Source organism: Trachurus japonicus, unplaced genomic scaffold (assembly GCF_045865225.1).
Source record: "Trachurus japonicus isolate A0001 unplaced genomic scaffold, Traja_1.0 AP030749.1".
NCBI classification, from domain to species: domain Eukaryota; kingdom Metazoa; phylum Chordata; class Actinopteri; order Carangiformes; family Carangidae; genus Trachurus; species Trachurus japonicus.
The window spans coordinates 817,501-838,672 of record NW_028220882.1 but is presented as its reverse complement, the minus strand read 5'-3'; the positions used below and the strand labels follow the sequence as shown (position 1 = coordinate 838,672).

Here is a 21,172-nt window from a genome sequence, read left to right as displayed (position 1 = left end):
TGATGATCTACAAGGCTCTCCTCCGTCTTATCTATGTTCACTCCTCCGTGGAGCAGAAAATCGGTATTCCTTAAGGTCCAGTGATATTTAATTGAACACTCCACGAGTGCAGACTGAACTAGGGGAAAAAAGCGTTTAGTTACGCCGCACCAACAGCAACATGGAACAATCTCCAGGCTGAACTGAAAATGTCTGAACTCGTATCTTTTAAAGGGACAACGAGGAGTTTCTCCATCGGCAGAACGACAATAAAAAAGTCTCATATTAATGTGGGTGAATCTACATTACCCACACTTGTTAATGGGCCCATTTTTGATAAATCTATCGTTCTGTCTCTATGGTTATTTTGTTATTATTCGTGGTGGTGAAAATGCTGGGCGAGCCGACCAGCGTTTCTTTACTTTCGGTTTCGTGGCGAGTCATGAGAATAACGCCGCCGAATCTCCGTTTATGGCGGGAACTACGACAGTATGTGATCGTCTTCCAACCTCTGACTTTAATTCTTGATGAATGAAAACATGAGTCTGTCTTGCGCCGGTCAAAGAATTTCACGGTGCGCGGAGGCTCATAAATGTAGTGTGAAAACCCTTCGCTTTTCCAAAACTCCTCGTTGTCCCTTTAATTGTATCCGTCACTTCCTAAAGGACCGACAACAAAAGTCAATTGAGCGGTGCCTCTGTTGACCATCCTTGCCACCATGGCCCCCTTGTTCCTTGCACTTTGTTTTAACCTCTATTATGGCCCTATTTATTGTAATGTAATATTGTAATGTGTTTGTATTTTATGGTAATGCTGACAACGTGTGCTGCTGCTCACTTGGCCAGGTCGCCCTTGAACATGAGATCTCGACCTCAACGGGTCTTTTTACCTGGTTAAATAAAGGCTCAATAAAAAATAAAAATTCAGACCTGTGGGTCGTTTGCTTTGTTCATGTTCAGCAGGTAAACTGTTACAAGACATCCCACCATTTAGACATCCCACCATTTAGACATCCCACCACTCCGACATCCCACCATTTAGACATCCCACCATTCCGACATCCCACCATTTAGACATCCCACCATTTAGACATCCCACCATTCCGACATCCCACCATTTAGACATCCCACCATTTAGACATCCCACCATTCCGACATCCCACCATTTAGACATCCCACCACTCCGACATCCCACCATTTAGACATCCCACCACTCCGACATCCCACCATTTAGACATCCCACCATTCCAACATCCCACCATTTAGACATCCCACCATTCCAACATCCCACCATTTAGACATCCCACCATTCCAACATCCCACCATTTAGACATACCCCCATTCCAACATCCCACCATTTAGACATCCCACCATTCCTACATCCCACCATTTAGACATCCCACCATTCCGACATCCCACCATTTAGACATCCCACCACTCCGACATCCCACCATTTAGACATCCCACCACTCCGAGATCCCACCATTCCGACATCCCACCAATTAGACATCCCACCATTTAGACATCCCACCACTCCGACATCCCACCACTCCAACATTCCACCATTCAGACATCCCACCACTCCGACATCCCACCATTTAGACATCCCACCACTCCGACATCCCACCATTTAGACATCCCACCATTTAGACATCCCACCACTCCGACATCCCACCATTCCAACATCCCACCATTTAGACATCCCACCATTTAGACATCCCACCATTCCGACATCCCACCATTTAGACATCCCACCACTCCGACATCCCACCATTTAGACATCCCACCATTTAGACATCCCACCAATCCGACATCCCATCATTCCAACATCCACCACTCCGACATCCCACCATTTAGACATCCCACCATTCCGACATCCCACCATTTAGACATCCCACCACTCCGACATCCCACCATTTAGACATCCCACCATTTAGACATCCCACCATTCCAACATCCCACCATTTAGACATCCCACCATTTAGACATCCCACCATTCCGACATCCCACCATTTAGACATCCCACCATTCCGACATCCCACCATTCCAACATCCCACCATTTAGACATCCCACCATTTAGACATCCCACCACTCCGACATCCCACCATTTAGACATCCCACCACTCCGACATCCCACCATTCCGACATCCCACCAATTAGACATCCCACCATTTAGACATCCCACCACTCCGACATCCCACCACTCCAACATCCCACCATTTAGACATCCCACCACTCCGACATCCCACCACTCCGACATCCCACCATTTAGACATCCCACCATTCCAACATCCCACCATTTAGACATCCCACCAATCCGACATCCCATCATTCCAACATCCACCACTCCGACATCCCACCATTTAGACATCCCACCAATCCGACATCCCATCATTCCAACATCCACCACTCCGACATCCCACCATTTAGACATCCCACCATTCCAACATCCCACCATTTAGACATCCCACCATTTAGACATCCCACCATTCCAACATCCCACCATTTAGACATCCCACCATTTAGACATCCCACCATTTAGACATCCCACCATTCCGACATCCCACCATTTAGACATCCAACCATTTGGATGGTACGGCACGGCGGCACAGTGGTTAGCACTGTTGCCTCACAGCAAGAAGGTGGGTTCGAATCCCCGGCCGCCCAGGTCCTTTCTGTGTGGAGTTTGCATGTTCTCCCCGTGTCTGCGTGGGTTTCCTCCGAGTGCTCCGGTTTCCCCCACCACTAAAAACATGTCAGCTAGGTTAATCCTCCAGTCAGCGTCCCTGACCAAAGGCACTGGCTCATAATCTGGAGTTGGTCCCCGGGCGCTGCACCGCGGCTGCCCACTGCTCCTCAGGGATGGGTTAAATGCAGAGAAAGAATTTCACTGTACTAGCTGTATATGTGACAAATAAAGTACCTTTACCTTTACCTTTACATTTAGACATCCCACCACTCCGACATCCCACCATTCCAACATCCCACCATTTAGACATCCCACCACTCCGACATCCCACCATTTAGACATCCCACCATTCCAACATCCCACCATTTAGACATCCCACCACTCCGACATCCCACCATTTAGACATCCCACCATTCCGACATCCCACCATTTAGACATCCCACCATTCCGACATCCCACCATTTAGACATCCCACCATTCCAACATCCCACCATTTAAGGTGCGTTCACACCGGACTTTTTATTTTTGTCGCTGTCGCTCGTCACTCAGCTGCAGTCGCTCGTCAGTTTGGAACGATACAACAGATCGCTCTGATGACGTCATTCAAGCGATTCCAGTGAATTCCACCTCGCTCCGAGTCGCTCTTTTCTTCCCGTTTGTATCGGTCCAGCACGGCTGACATTGTAGCTGCTGCCGCTGTTTACCAGTTGTGGAAGTCCCACAAGCGCCGTACGACGTCAAGCCGGCTTTGCTCTGCCGGACCGGTGGAGTTGTATTACGTTTCCATGATTTCAGTAGTTGTCATAGTTACACGGAGATTACAGTAGCCAATCAGCGCTGAGCAACAAGTGACTGACAGCCGGAGAGTTGGGATTTCTCATCTCGAGCGACAGAGCGAAAAATCAGCGATTAAACGCTCAGTCGCTCGTTTGCATTGACTTAACATGTAAACTCGTCGCCAGCAAGAAAAACAAAAGGTCCGGTGTGAACGCAGCTTTAGACATCCCACCATTCCGACATACCGCTATTCCGACATGCAAACGTCCCACCATTCCGACAAGAAATGTGCGTTACTCAACAGGCTAACCCTTCTTTAAGACATGCTGATAGAGGAATACCCACATGGTTGTGTGTAATTCCGCAGCAGAGCGCAGACAGGGACTAGTCTGCCTGTTTAGCCTCTACCTCGTCTTTTTACTAAACTTAACCAACTATTTATTTATTGCCTAAACCCAACCAGTGCAAAATCTTTTGGGGGGAAAAATACGCTATTAAAGGAATTGTCGGAAAGGCAGTTTAAAAAAAGAAAAAAATACCGTCATTCCGACCATAGGAGGCAGAAATTGTCGGAATGATGGGACGTTTGATCCGGTGGTTTTGGCTAACTTCCTGTCAGCAGATGGAGTTAGCAGTCCCCGCCCTCGTCCCTACGTCACCACATTCATGCGCATCCCTTGGCTGCACACACAGAGAGGACCGCCCCTTTATGCTGTTCTCTCTCCTCATTGGATAAAGGTTGTAGGATACAAGGAAAGTTTTCTCCTGGGCTCAGAGCAGAGCAGAGTGACTGACAGACCCGTGTTTCAGACCAAACACTCTATGTAAGTGATTGCTGTCAGAAGATACAACTATTTAAGACTTATATTAACACAAACATTCACCTTACTTCTACTTTAAGTGTTGCCATGTCGGACTGGTGGGATGTCGGAATGGCGGTTGCCCCCCTTCACATGGTAACAGTCCCAAAGGGTCCAAAAGCCTTGTGCGAACCAACTGTTCTGTCTGATCAGAGTAGCTCTGAGCTGGATGCTGATTGGTTTATTATGATGTCAGGTGCTTTCTTTCACCCGAATGAGTCATGAGAGAAAGCTGGAGGACAGTTAGTGATGCTGCTCATGTGACAAGCATCAGTATCGCTGAAAGCCACGTCACTCACATTGGGATAACACCTTCACGGCTTCACCTTGATGTGTTTTTAAACTTTATTGCCTTTTATGCACATTAACAGGGAATTAACATCTCAAAACAAAACAAAGAGTCATCTTGAGATTGGGTCTCATCTGTCATGCAGAGATAGCACTGAATACAGGTAGGCTAGAGCACGTACACCTTATCTAGTTGTGTTCGCTATAATATAATTTTTTCCAGCCGCTCAAATGCAGGAAAAACACAAGTTTTTATTTGGACCTAACCAACTGCTGATCGGCGGGCGCTAACCCTGGGCGGAGGGATACGTGAGTTGGTTAGGTCCAAATAAAAACTGTGTTTTTCCTGAACTTTGAAGGGCTGGAAAATATTATATTATAGTGAACAATGGAACTGTGTATTTTTTTTCAGGTAAAACCTCTTTTAGGCCGTGAAAATAGGCCGTTTCTTTGGGTCCGTTCACAACACTGTATGTTGTAAATCTCTGGGCAGGGCTATTATGGGCTGGCGTTGCTAACGGGAGGAGTGCAGAGAGTCTTCTACTGCAATTAAAGTAGCCTACTTCGGGGCTATTTGGAGATCATACAACCCCACTTTTAAAAAAAAAATGCTACTATCCCTCAGTCTACTATCCCTGTCAGTGATAAACTTGATATCTGTTATTCTTTCAGAATGTTTGGAGCAGCTGACAGATGAATTTCCTTCGGGATTAATAAAGTATCTATCTATCTATCTATCTATCTATCTATCTATCTATCTATCTATCTATCTATCTATCTATCTATCTATCTATCTATCTATCTATCTATCTATCTATCTATCTATCTATCTACTTAAAATGTTTTACCCTATTCACCTGTAGTGTCTCCCCTTTAAAAAGTTTCACTGCATTTTTATTAGCTTGGTGCTTTTATTTTGGTGGATCGATGTTTCTTTGCTCTGCAGCCTGTCCTGGTCCTGGTCCTGATCCCAGCTCGGAGCTCTGCTGCTCGGCGCTCGACTCTTCATGTCTGGCTGTCTCTCTGGGAGTCGGCTGTCTGCTCTCAGCTGTGTTTTATTCATCTCTACAGAGCCTGGACTGGACTTCACACTGATGTCAACCTCACACCGTGACCCACCGGTAACTCCCCTTTACTCCTCCGCTGTCACCGCTTCTCACGGGTTTTATTCTGTAGCTGTTAATTAAAACAAACCGCTGTGTTGTTGTTGTTGTCAACCGGCTAGTTAGCACAGGATGCTAACGGCAGCTAGCTCTGCTAATCCAGCCTGCTAACGGCAGATAACACACAGAAACACACTTATTCTACTTATCTGACCTTTCACATCGTTGCTGTCAATATAAATGTTATTTCTTCAAAGCTACGAGACGTAAAGTCGATGGTTTAACGTGTAATTAAACGAGCTAAGGAGCTAACTTAGTTCTGCTTTCTGTTCTGGTTCAGTTTCTGCTTCCAGCTGTTAAATGGAAACATTATTAACTATATAAATGTTAGTTAGTACAGTTTAATACCAGTTTACACATGTCTGACACACTGGTGTTCAGGAAAAATTAATGTTGTATGAGTTTTTAGTCCACAACCAGAAGAGGTTTTAGCTCAGAGACCGTTAACTTACACTGTCTGTCACAGGTTGGGTTTTATTTTATTAATGTTTTACAGTAACAGTGAAGGTTTGTCAGGGTTGACAGCGGCTCTCAGACAGGATAGATAGATAGATAGATAGATAGATAGATAGATAGATAGATAGATAGATAGATAGAAGCTGCTACCGATTCACTTCTAGGCTAAGGTGGCATTGGTGCAATAGCCTGTGTATATTTTATAAAATCCACACACTTTTCTTGTATTTTTGTACTTTCTTTTATTTATTTTTTTACTATTTATATTGTATGATTTGTGATATGGACCTGTGTCTGAAATAAAGCTTATAGATATATATATATAGATAGAACTTTATTCATCTCGAAGGAAATTCTTCTGCCAGGTTGCTCCAAAAGGAAGTGTGCAGGAAGGAAATATATGATATCCTATAATGTCTAAAACAATAAAATACAGGCCTACACTACTAGTGCAAAATAAACAACCTAAACATAAGTTAAATACGGTATAATATTAGTGCTAAAGCGCCAAAACATAATTAAAAAACGAGGTGTGTTGTTGTGTTCGCCTTTAACTCAGGTGTCCAACACGCTGTCACCGCTGTCAACTTTATTAGTCTATTAGTTGTATAAAGGAGGAGAGCTGCACCTCCACCTGCCGGGGCTGAGCAGCCTGAGCCCGGTCAGAGTCTGGAGTTTGACCCGCTGCTCGGTGCTCGGTCCTCCGTCACAGTCACGTTGCTGCCGCCGGCCTGTTGTGGTCACATGACGGGGAAGGAAGGAGAATGTGAAGCACTGAAGTTAGTTTGAAGCTGGATATCTGACAGACATTGGCTCCTTCTCATTCTCAACACATTACAGGGTATCCGCAGGGTCTTGAAAAGTATTAAATAATTATTAAGTCAAATTTTTGGAAAATTAAGACCCTTAAAAAGTATTAAAAAGTATTTTCACGACATTATAAAGTCTTACATTTTGAAGGTTTCCGAGTAGCTAAATGGTACTCAGATACCGCCCAAGTTTTATTTTTATTTTTATTTTTATTTTTTATTATGGATCCCCATTAGTCCTCACCTTGGTAAGGACTACTGTATTCTTCCTGGGGTCCAGACACTCATATGTGACAATCAAAACATAATACAATAACTTACAGAATTACATAAGTGACAAACAACAAAATAAAACAAAATAATAAGAATAAAAAATATTTTACAAATACAAACCAACTTTGACTTTTCAAAACCTTAAAAAAATGTAAGTTCTTTAATAATAATGGCCTCTTTTATTTTCTTTTTGAAGTCAAGCGAATACTCGAGTACTCGGATATCGGCTACAGCCCTACTAGAAACAAAATCAATTTTTTTTTTATAAACTTTGCCTTTGATTTATTATCCCAGCCTATTTTGAATAATCATCATAATGGTCTAAAGTCTTTATCACAAACTAAAACTGTTAAGTTAAAAGTGTCACTGATGTAAATGGTTACAGCTTGAAGTGGTGGTGAGGTATTAAAAAATATTGATAAAGTCTTGAAAAAGTCTTAAAAAGGTTTTAGAATTAACTTCAAGATTCCTGTATAGACCCTGCATTAAAAATTCATATAAAACAGTAAATGGGTGGTTGACGAATAACACAATTCTGACTGTCCGGGTGTCACATACTGATAAAAAAAATAAAAACATTTTTAAGAATATATATATGTAAATGTTGTTCCTCTGACAAGATATAGGCTAGTACAATAATACCAAAGTTGTTGGTGGTGTATTAAGATTTCTACTCTACTACTACTCTAATAATAAGAGCATATTTTCAAATAAATTATAAATATTTGATAGTTGTACAATGCATATATTTACTATTTTATATGATTTTTTAAAATATATTTCATACTGCAGCCTAAAGAGATAGATAGATAGATAGATAGATAGATAGATAGATAGATAGATAGATAGATAGATAGATAGATAGAACTTAATTCATCCCGAAGGAAATTATTCGGCCAGGCCGCTCCAGAGGAAAATAACTTAGTTAAAGAAAATAAATAGGATACAAAGAGGAAAATATGAGCGTTATAGCTCAATAACTTCCAGGTCATGTGACCTGTTGAGTCAAAATCAACACAGGATGGTAGAGCTAAACCTCCTCTATGACATGTTTTTATTGCATTTGAACACATCTTATATTTTCTATGATTTTTAAATTTATTGAGAAGCAGGGCCGTTGCTAGGAATTCTGGGCCCCCTTAAAGAATACTAAAGTGGGCCCCTCCCCCTAACTTTTCCTTTTTTTTTCTTAGACTACGTATGTATCATCATTTATTATTCAGCCTTCTTTGTTTTGATGCTAATGCAGCATTACACTGCAAAAACTCAAATATCTCACCAAGAATATTTGTCTTATTTCTAGTCAAAATGTCATTTCTAGTCAAAACAAATCTCATTCTACTTAAAATAAGACTCATCATATTAAAAGTAGCTTGTTTTTAGACACTTTTTACTTCTTTCAAGCAGATTTTCACTTGAAATAAGTAGAAAAAATCTGATAGTGGAGCAAGTTTTTCTTTCTTATTACAAGTGCAAAAAACTTACTTTCACTGGCAGATTTTTCTATTTATTGTGAATTTAAGTGAAAATGATCTAAAAAACAAGTTAATTTTTAGGTAATGAGTCTTATTTTAAGTGGAAAGAGATTAGTTTTGACTAGAAATGAGACATTTTGATGAGAAATAAGACAAATATTCTTGGAAAGATGTTGAGTTTTTACAGTGTACTATGAGTATTAGTCAGGGTCTTACGCAGAATAATTCAGTCATACAAAGATTAGACTACTGGGGTTTTTTATGGGCCCCACTGGGCGCTGGGCCCCTAGAGTTATCATCACCTTTCTCCCCTATACTACGGCCCTGTTGAGAAGGAGCGAATGTCTGTCAAATACCCAACTTCAAACTAACTTCACTGGGTAAGCTGCTGCTGCTGCTGCTTCTGCTTCTGCTTTTTCCTCCACACACATGACCAGGCAGAGTCACACACCATGGCTGCAGCTTCATGCATAGCTAACTCAAAGTCCGTGGCTTTCTACAAGGGGTAAGTGAAGTGAAGTGAAGTGAAGGGATGAGGCGTTCAGGGACTGGTCGGTCGGTTTAGGTTTAATATGGATTATTAGATCCGATCAGACTGTGGTGAAGCTGCAGCTGCTGGACTTAATAATCAATCAATCAATAACCTGCTGATTTCACACTGACTTCCTCTGTGATCTGTTCCGGATTAGACTTCACACACGGTACATTTCTGTCTGTTTTGTGTGTTTATATATTATATTTATAGATGTGTGTGTGTGAGGAGAAACAACATGTTCTAACTTTATGTTTTTTCCTTCCACATCTGTTTCCTGTTGAGGGAAAAACGGAAATTTGATGAAATTTGTTGAGTTTCACTTTGTCAGAGTCACAGACATGAGGAGTGTAGCCTCATGTACAGTTGTTGTAGTTGTAGTTGTTGTTTGGATCATAAAGACTTCAGCAGGTGACAGTGACGTGTTGTTTCCTGTGTAGTCGGTGTTTTATGGGATGTTTCATTGATGCTTCGTTTCCACTGAGTCATGATAAATACTTTTATTATCCTGTCAGTGTCGTGTCTGTGAGCTGGATGCCATTATAAACCGACTGTAACTGTATAATAGAGCTGCAGCTAACCATTATATTCATTATCAATCGATCTGTCGATTATTTAAACCATTGATAGATAGATAGATAGATAGATAGATAGATAGATAGATAGATAGATAGATAGATAGATAGATAGATAGATAAATTACAGTGCAGTAGCATTACACACAGTGACGATAACAACATATAGGATAAGAATATAAAGAACAAACTAACTATACATAATGAAATAGCAAAATAGCAATAGCAAAAAAAAAAAAAAGAGTAATTTACAAAATTATATACAACAAATTGGCAGTTGTTTGGTCAATAAAATGTTGAAAAATATCAATCAGTGTTTCTCAAACCACCAGACGACATCGTCCTCAAATGTCTTGTTTTGTCCAGAGACTCAGTTTATTGTCATAAAGGAACAAAGAAACTAAGAAATATTCACATCTAAGAAGCTGGAATCAGAGAATCTGGAACTCAAACTGATTATTAGATTATCAGAATAGTTGAAGATTATGGGCTAATTTAATAATCGATTATTGTTTGATGAATTGTTGCAGCTCTACTGTATAATGTTGCCATGGAAACAGGTGATTAGCTTGTGTTTACATGTAGCTGAATGAATGGCCGTCACAGTGAAAGTGAAGGTGAGGCTGCTGATGGATGGTGGTGGTAAAGCTGCTGTGATCAGTTCATTAGTGTAGTTTATTAAAGGAGCAGTGCCGTTTTTTTTTTTTACAACCTGGACCTTATTCTGACATAAACTCTGGTGGTTTACTAACTCTTATAACTCTAGTGTCATTAGGATCCTTCAGACCATATTTAGATCCATTCAGAGCCTCGTATATCCACATAGTGTTGGCGATGCAGCCTCTAAATAACATTATCTGCTGTGAAACAAGTTAATTTCACTAATATTTTATGATTCACTAGTGGTCTTCCCCTTTCCTGCACCCTCTTTTCAAAGAGCTGCTCATCCTTATACTCTGGCTCAGAACGGTGAGGACGTCCGTCACATTCAAAGTCCTCGTCCACAACCTCAACATCTGACAAATATTCAGCCACGTTGCACAAAACAGATTCCAGGTGAACGAGCCGACCGTCGCAGAGTGAAGGAGCTTTATTAACAATTATATACAGAACAACACTGTTTATCCAGGGGTATTATAGTTATAAAATGATAAACACAAAGAGGCAGAGAGAATGAGCCTCAGATAGGCCTGGGACGATAATCAATAAATCAATTAATCGCACGATAAATGAAAATGAACTCAATAATTTTGCCGACCTCGATATATTGTATTTTAAATTCTTGCTGCAGCGCTGTTAACATGTCACTTTTTAAAGTTTTTATATTTTGTTCATGGGAGAAAGTCACAGTTTAGATCCCCAGTCTGTGGTCAGTTTATCCAGATAACGCCTATTAGGAGATTTCCTCGGACGTTTTTGTGCAGAGCCACTGCAGAAGCAACGGGGGCTTCCCACAGGCAGCAGCCGCCTGCTGAGCTCACGGGCCGGCCAACCTCCGTCGTCATCCCGGGGGAGAAAACGAGCCGAGTAACTTACCAGCAGGTTTTTAGACAGGGTATCCGCGGGGTCTTGAAAAGTATTAAAAGGTAATAAATCAATTTGGGGAAAATTAAGACCCTTAAAAAGTATTAAAAAGTCTTTTCACGACTTTATAAAGTCTTAAATTTTGAAGGTATTTTTTCTGAATTAGCTGTCCAAGAGTTTGAGTCCTAAAAAACATTGTAAAAGTGTGTGAATTCATTCATTTTTATTAAAAAACAAAGATGAACCGGTACATAAAAAAGAAAAGAAGATTGATGTTTTTGTTTTTTGAGAGTGGAGCAATGTTTTTTTGTTTTTTTTGATAAACTTTGCCTTTGATTTATTATCCCAGCCTATTTTGAATTCTGTAGCATCATAGTGGTCTAGAGTCTTTATCACAAACTAAAACTGTTATTACGTTAAAAGTGTCACTGGTGTAAATGGTTACAGCTTGAAGTGGCGGTGAGGTATTGAAAAATATTGAGAAGGTCTTGAAAAAGTCTTAAAAAGGTTTTAAAATTAACTTCAAGATTCCTGTATAAACCCTGTTAGAGGTTTACCGACGGCTGGTTAAATACTTTTTAGGAGATAAATGCTCACAGGCCTAGCCTCAGAGATGACATCATCCATCATCTTGGATCTAAATATCGTCTGAAGGATCCTAATGACACCAAAGAAGTTATATCGGTTGTAAAAATGTGCACTTCTCCTTTAAAGGTAAAGTGAAGGTAGAGTTTGTGAACGCTGGACGATCTGTCAGAACCAGACCACGGTGTCGATCACCGATTGGCTGATGAAGCAGCAGCAGCAAACTGTTCCCAGAGCAGCTGCTGCTGGAGGATCACGAGGACGAGATCGATTCACTTCAGAAACACAGAAACTCAGCGGCCGTCACAGCTGGTTGATGTTCATAGAGAATAAACACCACTGGACAGAAGACAAAAGAGGAGCTGTCAGTGAATCCAGCTCAAATAGAAACTGTGACTCCTCTGTGACACGTCGTCTTTATGCTGCGTTCGAGGCTCCACGACGCCAGAATAACCGCCAACATGTTGGACCGGGACCAACTTTACATTCAAAGTGCTTCACGCATAAAAACATTACAAACAATTTAAAAAAACTGTAACTTATTTGGCTTTTTATGATCAAAAATCAAACCTGTCTTTCATAAATCCGTATTTCCCTGAAGGTGAATCACAGCTGCATCCAAAGTAAAGCTTTCTGGTTCCTTAGAATGAGTTGTTACAAGTCGTTACAAGTGGGCGACGCACCGAACCGAGGCGGCCATGTTGCATCGTGACCGTAGGTAACCACGGAAACGGCCTGTTAAAACGGTCACCACTGTGTAGTGTGAGGAAGGACGGAGGCACCGGTGTTGCATTCAGGTGCAGTCAGGCAGACGGCCGTCGGCAAACCAACCGGATGTCATTTTACTAAAACAATACCACATCACCATGACAACATGTTGTTTTGCCTCATGCTGGCGGACCACTTGTTTATCCTGTTACATGCAGCGTCTGTTGTCTGTCTGACGTCTGCCCCATTTCACCTGAATGCAACATCAAGAATACGTTCAGATATGCAACCGCACCGCTAGATGGGGGGAATTCCTACGTACTATACCTTTAAATGATGTTTTACCGTTGACGGGGACGGCATTCTGTTCAGGTGCAGATTGTTGTGACGTCAGACGACTGATTCTCTGATTTTTTTCTCTGACTTTCCCGAGTGGGAGTCGGTCCAATCCATATGGGAAGTTGGGCTTTTTTCGTGTACATATTCTTTATATTATATTTTATATATCGTCATGACAGAAAGAACAAGATCCTGGATACAAGGAGGAAGATGGATGGATGGATTATTTACATAATGTAATATATTAATTGCAAATGAATGAAAAGTTAACATTGTAACTCTGTAATTATTATTTTTTCTTCTAATTATTAACTTCTCACATTCACATCCTGTGGAGTCGTGTGAATGATTGTTGGAGAGTTTTAAATCCGGCCACTTCCTGCAAAACAGGCAAAACGTCCTTCTGTCTTCCTCTTTTATATTTATTCAGTTTTAATCTCTGTAATCCACTTGGTTTAATATTTATACTTTTATACATTTTAGCTTTATGGTGGATCACAAACTTCAAGTAGATCAGATCACCGGTACGGAGCGGCGAAACATATTGTGACTTCCAATGTGGATTGGGTTACGACGGCGTCCTTGTCCACTATAGATCTTCTATACATATCTTACATATTCTTGTTTTATTGTGGATTGGAAACTTTAGTTCAGTTGCAAACTTTAGGTAGATCACTATACCGGTATGGAGTGGTGAATAATATACACAAAGAAGAACAATTTCTGGTTGAGATTGGACGTTTGGAAGGTTTGTGACAAACCCTTTAAGCCTGCCACACACATAAAGATTTTATAAATCTCAACCGATTTATTATCTGTGAGAGACCCCACACATGAAGATAAAAAATCTGTGATTGAACAGTTTTGATCGTATTGTGTGTGGTGTGCTGCGATATTCCAAACACAGCTCACCACACACATTGAGATTTTTCAGAATCTTGACCCTCTGGTCAGAAAACAATCCAGCATCAGCAGCGATACCAGGGGTGTCGTTGTAGCTACTCTTTCGGGTCTATTTCCGGAATGGACAATGAGAGCGACGTAATTTTTTTTTTAATGAAAGCGGGACACTTCAGCCTTTACAACGATCCCATCTGTGTGTGTCTGTGTGTCTGTGGCTCCGGACACCGAGCAGTCAAGCGGCTGTCCAATAGGGAGCCGTGCGCTGTCACATGACGGGCTGTGAGCGGCGGTCACATGATCGTTTAAACATGGCTGCTGTATTGCTGGCTGTTGCCGGCTACGAGCGCTACTGTCTTTGCTATCGGCTATCAGGAAATCTCCTGTGTGTGTGTGAATGTCTGTGTGAAGCTCATGTAACACCAGGGCTGCACCGTGGCTCTCTGTGAGGTTGCCGGTGTTGTGCGGAGAAGTGGCTTGTTGCCGCGAGCAGCAGCATGCAGAGCTCAGCAAGCAGGCGCTTCTCCGCACAACACCGGCTCTCCACACACAAGATGACTTTTGATTGAAACGGCCACCGAAGTCGGCCCCGATAATCGTAAATATTGAACATGTTTAATACTTACGATTATCGGCGCCGAACGTTTTCCGAGCCGATTGTCGGGGGAATTTTGACTCTTAACACACCACACACTACAAGAGAATCTTATAAGATAATCTGAAGACCTTAAGATAATCGGGCGATGTCTGTCCGTGGTCGGAAGGGGGGAAATCGGGGCAAAATCAGCCCGATTATCTTTATGTGTGTGGCAGGCATTAGACATAATCATTTCTGATGGTGCGTCGGCTTTCAAGCAACCGAGTCGCGGCTGAATTCATCCAGGATAACCGGGAAATCCTGGCTTGTCCTGGACCTGTCACTAGGGTGGGAATCTTTTACTATCTCACAATTGACCCTTCGCCAACTCCTCCCACAAACGGCTATTGTCCAATCCTACGTTAGCAACCGTAACTATAGGCCTGGCAAGCTTTCCGCAGTGAGTCATTGCGTTTGCTTTTGTGGACACATTTTGAGACTAGGACAAAAAACATTTGTTTGTAGAGAAGGATGTTGTTGTTGCTGCTGCTACTATGGCGGCGGCGGCGGCAGCAATATAGAGATGTTCAGATACGAGCGGACTTTTTTTTCGACTTGAGCAAGTGTAAATATGGGGATAACCATATGTTCACCTCCGAAATGACAGCTGGACTTTTACCTGGGCTGTTAGGGCTTTTACCTGGGCTTTTAGGGCTTTCAGGGCTTTTACCTGGGCTTTTAGGGCTTTTACCTGGGCTGTTAGGGCTTTTACCTGGGCTTTTAGGGCTTTCAGGGCTTTTACCTGGGCTGTTAGGGCTTTTACCTGGGCTTTTAGGGCTTTTACCTGGGCTTTTAGGGCTTTTAGGGCTTTTACCTGGGCTGTTAGGGCTTTTACCTGGGCTTTTAGGGCTTTTACCTGGGCTTTTAGGGCTTTCAGGGCTTTTACCTGGGCTTTTAGGGCTTTTACCTGGGCTTTTAGGGCTTTTACCTGGGCTGTTAGGGCTTTTACCTGGGCTTTTAGGGCTTTTACCTGGGCTTTTAGGGCTTTTAGGGCTTTTACCTGGGCTTTTAGGGCTTTTAGGGCTTTTACCTGGGCTGTTAGGGCTTTTACCTGGGCTTTTAGGGCTTTTACCTGGGCTTTTAGGGCTTTCAGGGCTTTTACCTGGGCTTTTAGGGCTTTTACCTGGGCTGTTAGGGCTTTTACCTGGGCTTTTAGGGCTTTTACCTGGGCTTTTAGGGCTTTTAGGGCTTTTACCTGGGCTGTTAGGGCTTTTACCTGGGCTTTTAGGGCTTTTACCTGGGCTTTTAGGGCTTTTAGGGCTTTTACCTGGGCTGTTAGGGCTTTTACCTGGGCTTTTAGGGCTTTTACCTGGGCTTTTAGGGCTTTTACCTGGGCTTTTAGGGCTTTCAGGGCTTTTACCTGGGCTTTTAGGGCTTTTAGGGCTTTTACCTGGGCTGTTAGGGCTTTTAGGGCTTTTACCTGGGCTTTTAGGGCTTTTAGGGCTTTTACCTGGGCTGTTAGGGCTGTTAGGGCTTTTACCTGGGCTTTTAGGGCTTCTACCTGGGCTTTTAGGGCTTTGACCTGGGCTTTTAGGGCTTTTACCTGGGCTTTTAGGGCTTTTACCTGGGCTTTTAGGTATTTTACCTGGGCTTTTAGGGCTTTTACCTGGGCTTTTAGGGCTTTTACCTGGGCTTTTAGGGCTTCTACCTGGGCTTTTAGGGCTTTGACCTGGGCTTTTAGGGCTTTGACCTGGGCTTTTAGGGCTTTTACCTGGGCTTTTAGGTATTTTACCTGGGCTTTTAGGGCTTTTACCTGGGCTTTTAGGGCTTTTACCTGGGCTTTTAGGCGAGGGATCCTCCAGGCAGGGACTGCTTTCACTGACTGATACAGCGGTGGGAGAAAACAAAACAGCAGCGAAAGCTGTATGTGGTTCACAATCGGCCAAAAACTTGCAGTTTGACAACGTTTCATGACCAGTGAGATGACCTAAGTCTTGGTGGGTTGATAGGCGGTAAAATGACCGGTCCTTACTGCTGCTCTGTACATTGTCCAGTCGTGTCGTTGAACAGATGTTTTATCCTCCTGCGCGAGTCACGTCACTGAAAACTCTGAATGATCTTTGTGATTTCTTCTCTCTATTATCTCAGAACAGTTTACTGATATTTCCTTTTAAATCGATACCAAATACTGCCAGGAGCATGGCTGGGAGTGAAAGCTTGCCCGGCGTAGCAACAGTAACCAAGGGGGCGGGGCTTACACGAAGGGTCAATTCAATTCGCTTCTGATTTTTGGGGCTACGATTCGAGTCAAAATGGATTTTCGATTCAAAACTATGTGATTCCTAATGATTTCTGCTTCAGTCTGTCGGTGTGAAAGGATCCTCATGATCTACTCCAGTCTCCAGTCTTTATTGAGTTTTAAACATTTATCCACGCTTAGATGGAATTGTTGAAACTGTTGCATAAAACCAATATCACATATTGCATAAGTAACTAAATAAACAGTGCAGTTAAACATGCTGCCTTTTAAATTCTAAGGAAACGGAGGCCGACAGCAGCAGATTTGTTTCACTGTTTTATTTTTTAAAATCAATTTTGGGACATTTTATATCGATTCTGAATCGCATTAAATGAGAATTGTGATTCTTATGTGAATCGATTTTTTGGCACACCCCTACGTGTCACTCACAAACAAACAAACAACCAAACAGGAAGCAGCGGCGCTCGGCTCTGAGTGAATCTAACGTGTGTATTTGTTATTGTTGTTGTTTCCTTGTGCAGCAGGAGTAGCAGCAGCAACATGGCTGCCGACGACAAGTCCTCGTCCTCGTCCTCGACCGACTGGAGCGCCGAGCCGCCCGTCCTCTCGCCCACCAGCCCCTCCCACCTCACGCACTTCAAGCCCCTGACCCCCGAGCAGGATGAGCCGCCGCTGCGCTCGGCCTACAGCTCCTTCGTCAACCTGTTCCGCTTCAACAACAAAGGTCAGACACACACACACACACTGGTTTTTTCCAACCATTCAAGGCCCTGAACGCCTTAGAATAAACAGTCAGTTAATAAAACACAACTTAAATCAGGGGTCTGGTCATTAACCAGCTACCAGCAGCCAAAGGATCAATGAACTAGGCTTGGGCGGTATTTTTACGGTAATACCGTATGTTTAAAAATAGCAACGGTATCAGTTTCAATACCGTCATGAAAAAATGCAAATGCACTTATATAGGAGATAAGGATTAAATATTAAATAAAAGTCATTTAATGTCTAAAATTGATTATATGTCCAGTAGCACTTATGTGTGGTTGGATTTTCAGTTAGTTTAATGTGTTTTAGCCTACTAAAACAAAAAAACACACACACACACACAAAAAAAAACTGACAATGAGTGCGTGTCACGACTTCCTGTATCTGGCCCTTCAAAATAAAAGCCCTATAGCCTTTCATATACAGTTCAGTCATATTGATTTTGACTTAATTCTGACAAGACACGGCTCCAAATGTTTGTTTTTTTCCTGCGACCAATCGACCAATGAGATTTTGGTCTGCTAATGTTTAGCCCTAGTATTCAGTTTCTGATTGGTGAAGACACAAGCCAACATGGTAACGCCACCTGAGGCTTACGTCATCATTTTTAATTAGTCACGGTAGGCTAATACCGTATACCGCGGTAAAATGTGGAGGAGGTTTGAAGGTATCAAAATTTGGATACCGCCCAAGCCTACAATGAATCATACATCTGAGAAGTTGATGAATGTTGTAGAAGCTAAGCCAATGCTTTATGCCACTGAGGCATTTCAACAGGAAACCTAATTGACGCGCTTTACTTCACCATGACGGATGAATGACTAATGACCTGAGAGCAAACAAGTCCATTTATTTAACATCCAATGCTTTAAATCACACATCTCACACACACATCCGCACGGAGCACCGTGATGCTGCACAGCGCTCAACAACTGTTTTTCCTGTTCCGGTTGGAAACACCTGATGCGCCCCCAAAGGTTCCTACCCTGTATAAGCTGACCCGCCAATGACAATCAGACCGTGACCCACACAACAATTAACACAAATGTGTTTTATAGAAGAGAAGCTCTGACTTCTATCATCAGAACAGACACGTCCTGTTTCCTTGTTAAATGCTGCTGTCACCAACGAATTTCCCCTCGGGGATGAAATAAAGTATAATCTAATCTAATCTAATCTAATGTTCAGCATCCTTTCTTCTTTAATAGAGAGGGATAATACCTGAAGGTAATAACTTCAGCTGTCAGGATGATAGAGGCTAAAAAAACAGACTATTTTCATGAAGAGTGTGATACAGAGTTTTGTTTTGTGAATGTGAAGAATGAAAGAATGAATGTTACAAAACATGAGCAGCTCTCTGACATTTTCATTTTGTAAAAGACCCCTGATAATAATCAGAAGCTTCAGGTGGATTTACATGTGATCTTTAAATGTGAACTTTGTATGTCACCGACCTAAACACAGAAACTCTGGTTTCACTTCTGACTTCTGTCCTCTAACACACACACACACACACACAGTGTTACACAGCTACACACAGGAAACTGCTCATGTCTCCTCGTGACGCGCTGACGTTCATCATGTCTTAACTTCAGTAATGTAACAACATCAACAGAGCTCCAGACTTTTACTTTAACCCCACATGATGGAGCATTTAGCCACTAAACTTCACACAGGACAAATACATTCTTCATCTACTTTTTAACACTAGTGAAACGTGGAAGTGGTCACTCAGGGATCTGGAATCTGTCGTTGCAGGTGTGAGAGGATCATGAATGAAAAGGAAATGTGAACATTTGCTTTTTGAGTCGATTTACGCCCCTTCATTTTCTGCTTGAGCTCCTAAAATTCTAAGTTAGGATGGTCACTGTGCCCCTAGTAAAACAAGTCAGTCTGTAGTCGCCCAAATGAGGAGCAGTAGAATCTATTTACACTCTTTTTTCAGCGTACTGTTAATATAACTCCAGCTCCAGATATCACATCAACATGGTTATAAAATATAAAATAACTTTTTCCAGTAACAGTGATCAATAAAGTTACTGTTTCCCCCGTTACAACGCCGTAACCGTTACTGACAATAAGATGCTCCGTTACTTGACTCAAGACGTCCTGTCACTCAAAATACACCTCTTAAAGTCTAGTTATACAGTATGTTATATACACATTTGTTTCAGTTCATCATCTGGTTGGAATAGGGATGGGAATCGAAAACCGGTTCTTGTTGAGAATCGGTTCCCAGTGTTTCAATTCCTTGGAATCGTTTGCCAATTTTGCAAACGATTCCCTTATCAATTCCAGTCAGTTCCAGTTTTTTTTTGCTCTGTGAATTAATGCTGGTGAGTCCAACACGGCGGTGGGGTTTAATTACAGGCAGTGTGCCGTTTATCACCATGAACACGGTAGATGAGGTGAGTGACTGAGCTGAGGCTGGTGGTGGGACGGGGGTCGTCACGGTAACACCCGCTGCTCGTTGAAAACAGCAGCGATCGCCTACGTGCTTTCACGTCTGAGTCTCCAAACCAGACACGTCTGTAACAACATCGGAAAAGTTGGCAAGTTGCTCAAAACAGCGATATCGCAGCCGCAGGGACCTGCCGTGTCACGACTTCCTGTATGTGGCCCTTCAAAATAAAAGCCCTTCAACCTTTCACATGGTTCAGTCATATTGATTTTGACTTAATTTTGAGAAGCCACGCCTCCAAATGTTGAAATTTAGGTCGACTGATGACTTTTTGGTCGGTAATAATTGGTCGACTATTTGGGGGCAGCCCTAGTACAAACGTGAACAAAGTTTGTTGTCTTTTTTTTTCCAAATGAGAATTGATAAGAGAATCGATAAAGAACCGAATCGTTAAAGGGATAGTTCAACATTTTGGCAAATTGGCCCATTGCCATAATCGCTATAGTCATAGCAGTAGGTTCATTACCTTTAATTGTAGGTGTAAGGTATTTTCAGTACGGCGGAGCGCAGCAGCTGGCTGCTCAGAGCTACGCTATGGAGGCTAACGGAATTTCTTGGTTTCCCTCATTAAACTCATCAAATTCAACATCCCAAAACTCCACAGCGCTTTTGTAGACAAGTTGTGACCTGCACAACCACCACGCTATGAGGTAATGACGGAACGATACGAAACGGAGCCGTTTTCGAGGTAAATTCATACAAAACCGCTGATGCGCGTTGCGTTCAGGGACAGTTTTTCAGCAAGCAGTCTCCGTATTTACCCTGTATTTACCTCGAAAACGGCTCCGTTTCGTATCGTTCCGTCATTACCTCATAGCGTGGTGGTTGTGCAGGTCACAACTTGTCTACAAAAGCGCTGTGGAGTTTTGGGATGTTGAATTTGATGAGTTTAATGAGGGAAACCAAGAAATTCCGTTAGCCTCCATAGCGTAGCTCTGAGCAGCCAGCTGCTGCGCTCCGCCGTACTGAAAATAGCTTACACCTACAATTAAAGGTAATGAACCTACTGCTATGACTATAGCGATTATGGCAATGGGCCAATTTGCCAAAATGTTGAACTATCCCTTTAAGCAGAATCGAAAATGGAATTGGAATTGTAAAAATCTTATCAATTCCCATCCCTAGGTTGGAAAAAAGACATTTATCAGGAACTTACCAACAATAAACACAACCAGAC

The 21,172-nt window shown here is 42.3% G+C and overlaps 1 protein-coding gene across 3 annotated transcripts in view; it reads left to right on the top strand.

The window, feature by feature from the left end:
* The first annotated feature begins 5,610 nt into the window (after positions 1-5,610).
* pikfyve (phosphoinositide kinase, FYVE finger containing) overlaps positions 5,611-21,172 on the top strand; it is an 81,479-nt gene continuing 65,917 nt past the window's right edge. For 2 of the 3 annotated variants that reach the window (XM_085772654.1, XM_085772652.1), the window contains exons 1-2: positions 5,611-5,714; positions 17,294-17,493. In XM_085772654.1, coding sequence (XP_085628780.1) covers positions 17,310-17,493 — 184 coding nt within the window. In that variant the 5' untranslated portion in view covers positions 5,611-5,714; positions 17,294-17,309. Of the gene's footprint in view, positions 5,715-9,256; positions 9,275-17,293; positions 17,494-21,172 lie in introns of those variants that run through there. The other variant, XM_085772653.1, reaches the window with a different exon arrangement.